This window comes from Pediculus humanus, genomic scaffold (assembly GCF_000006295.1).
Source record: "Pediculus humanus corporis 1103172107644 genomic scaffold, whole genome shotgun sequence".
NCBI classification, from domain to species: Eukaryota; Metazoa; Arthropoda; class Insecta; order Psocodea; family Pediculidae; genus Pediculus; species Pediculus humanus.
Window position 1 is genome coordinate 2376 of NW_002987255.1, and position 2871 is coordinate 5246.

At 23.2% G+C, this 2871-nt stretch overlaps 1 protein-coding gene across 1 annotated transcript in view; it reads right to left on the reverse strand.

The window, feature by feature from the left end:
• Positions 1-1878, reverse strand: part of Phum_PHUM267850 (uncharacterized protein) — a gene marked incomplete at both ends in the record, with an annotated part of 4253 nt that extends 2375 nt beyond the window's left edge. Inside the window, 2 exons of the mRNA XM_002426625.1 lie at positions 967-1144; positions 1866-1878. Of these exons, the coding sequence (XP_002426670.1) occupies positions 967-1144; positions 1866-1878 (191 nt within the window). The remainder of the gene's footprint in view (positions 1-966; positions 1145-1865) is intronic.
• Between the last annotated feature and the right edge of the window lie 993 nt (positions 1879-2871).

A 2871-nucleotide genomic window follows, 5' to 3' on the forward strand; every position in this document is an offset into this window, starting at 1 on the left:
ACGAACATGGCAAATAAACGAACATTTAAAGAAAATATTCAAGAAGAAAGTAACCACGTGAAAATACTCACGCGGGTAAAACTCCCATTGCAGATCCACTGCAATGATGCCAAATGAAACAAACAATGTTTTATCAGCATCTTTTATTATATTTTTTTTAATATATCATATGATGTTTTATTACATGTGAAAGTGATTAGTATATAGTATAGTGGTATATAGTGTAGCAAATATACATATATACATAAATAAATATTTGTATAAGGAAAAAATTAATCAGGGATTTTTTTTGGTAGCAAAAAAGTGACCCTTAACTACTTTTTTTTTTTTTTTTTTGATGTTACGACGTTGCCATTTTTAATTATCCAAAAAAAAATTATAGTAAAAGTTTTTTTTTTTTACTAGTTAAATGATTTTTATATAAAAAAAAAATGATATCGAAACAAAAAAAAAATTTTTATATTGTTTTAATTTTTCAAGTGACTCAGTATCAACAGTTTAAAAACTCTTTAAAAAAAACCTCCCTCCCCTCATTATTTTTAATGAATGGATTTCCCCCCTCCTCCCCTCAACAAAGGGGTTATTATTGTCAAAAAAAAATAAAAATGAAATCAATGAAAGTCGTTGCATTCACACGAGCAACAGCAGCAGGAGCAACAGTCGTAACATCCACCAAAAAAAAAAAAAAAAAAAAAATTATTAAACTATTTTCCAAAAAAAAAGGGATCGATAAATTTTTATTTGAGCCCCCAACGTTTTTTTTTTTTTTTCTTAAAAAAATCTAAAAAATTTTTATGAAACTTTTTTAAAAAAGGAAAAGTATATATATCATAATTTTTTTTTTTTTTATATATTAGAGAGTCGAACAAAAACTTTTCTTTTTTTGACCATTAGAAAATCCCAAAAGGACCTAAAGAACAAATAAAAAAATCCATAAGTTTATATAAAAAGTTTAAGTAAGCTTACTCTGGAGGAGTTCCTCTGAGGCTAAATTGACTAAAAACAATTTCGACCCTTTGTTTGGGTCCAGCAACAAACGTATATATACACTGGCGAGAGTGACCCCCTAAATTTGAAAAATTCGGAGCCGTAAATGTACCGTTTTGAGGACCGTTTGGACGACTCACGAACGTTTGGTCACACTCTGAAATAATAATAATAATAAAAAAAAAAATTATTACGTCACAACCAATAATAAATTATTTTATTACCTTTTTTATTGTGTTTTATTTTCTCTATGCAACTATAAGATAATTTTAAATAATTACTTTAATTATTAATCTACTGCAATTTAAAATAAATAAATAAATTATTATTATTTACATATGAAAATTAAAATAAATTTAATAATAATAATAATAATAATAATTAAGCATTAATTAATTAATTGTTTTTTTTTTAGAAATAATAAAAACGTTACCTTTTAACCAAAGCAAAAAAAAAAATTTTTTTATGTTTTTACGCTTATTAAAAAGGGGGACCAAAAATTGGCACGTTTAGTTTACACATAAAAAATTTTAATAATTTTTTAAACATTGCAAAAAAAATTAATCAATGAAAGAATGTTTTCACGTCGTTCAAAATATTTTTTTTTTTTTGAGGCAATAAAAGGTTAATAAAAATAGTGTTAGGTCAAGAATAATAATAATAATAATAATTTATCTTGATATTATTATTATTATTATTAACATAAAGTACATTTTAAATATTGAATTGCATGACAGAAGGCGATTTATTTAACCCCAAAAAATAAAAAATAAAAAAATTATTTTCATTAATGTTTGAATTTCATCGTCAAAAAAAAAAAAAAAATACATTTTATGGAAATTATTATTATTATCATTCGAAAAAATGTGTTCATTCACTTTGAGTGTTCATAAATGATAAACTAAAAAATTTTTTTTTTATCAATAACTAATGTATTTGAAATTTATTATTATTATTGATATTAAAATGGCAGAAAACGTAGAATTTTGCAATATTTAAATTTTTATTATAAAACATAAAAATAAAATTTCAATTTATATTTTTTTTTACTCACGCAATTTTTTTATGATAAATTTGAGTATAAAATAAATGATTAAATAATTAATTTTATACGGAAATCATTATGGAAGAGGGTGAGGGGGAGGAAGGGGGAGGATAAAAGAAACATCTTTAAAAAAAAATGGAAGAAGTAAAATATCAAAGGTTTTTTAAAGGTTCTGATTGATTGATTGATTTTTTTACACTGATCGATCGATGAATGAATGAATGATGCTAATATTAAATTTTGTGACGTAACGTTCATTTAATGATGACGTAATTACTCCACGATAAATCTTAAGTATCACTTAAGCTTATAAGAAAAAAAAAAAAAAAAACAATATTTTTAGCATTTAAAATTGTTTTTTTTTTTTTTTATTAAATTCTGTAATATGTATTATTATTATTATATTGAATTTAAAAAAAAATTAAATTATTTATAATATCTTATTCAGCATTTTTTCTTACATCACAAAACAAAAAAAAAAAAAAATAGAAAAAAAAAAGAGAAAAAGAGGCAAACTTACCTTATTACGGGCATCGCTAAGAGGATGTGCTCTGTACATTTTGTCCCATAAAAATAATAAGAAGTATAAAAACTAGTAAAAGAACTAGAATGCAGCAAATAGCCACTGCCACCATCATGGGGCAAAAATTTAAAAAAAGAGGGAATTCCGGCCCCCTCTTTTACATATTTATTTAAAAAATTAAATAAATCAAAAATTTATATAAAAATAAAACAAAAGTTTTTGATGACATTATTTTTAAAAATCGACAACGACGACGACGACGACGATGACGATGACGACGTGTTTTAATTATTTAAATTACCAAAAAAAAATATTT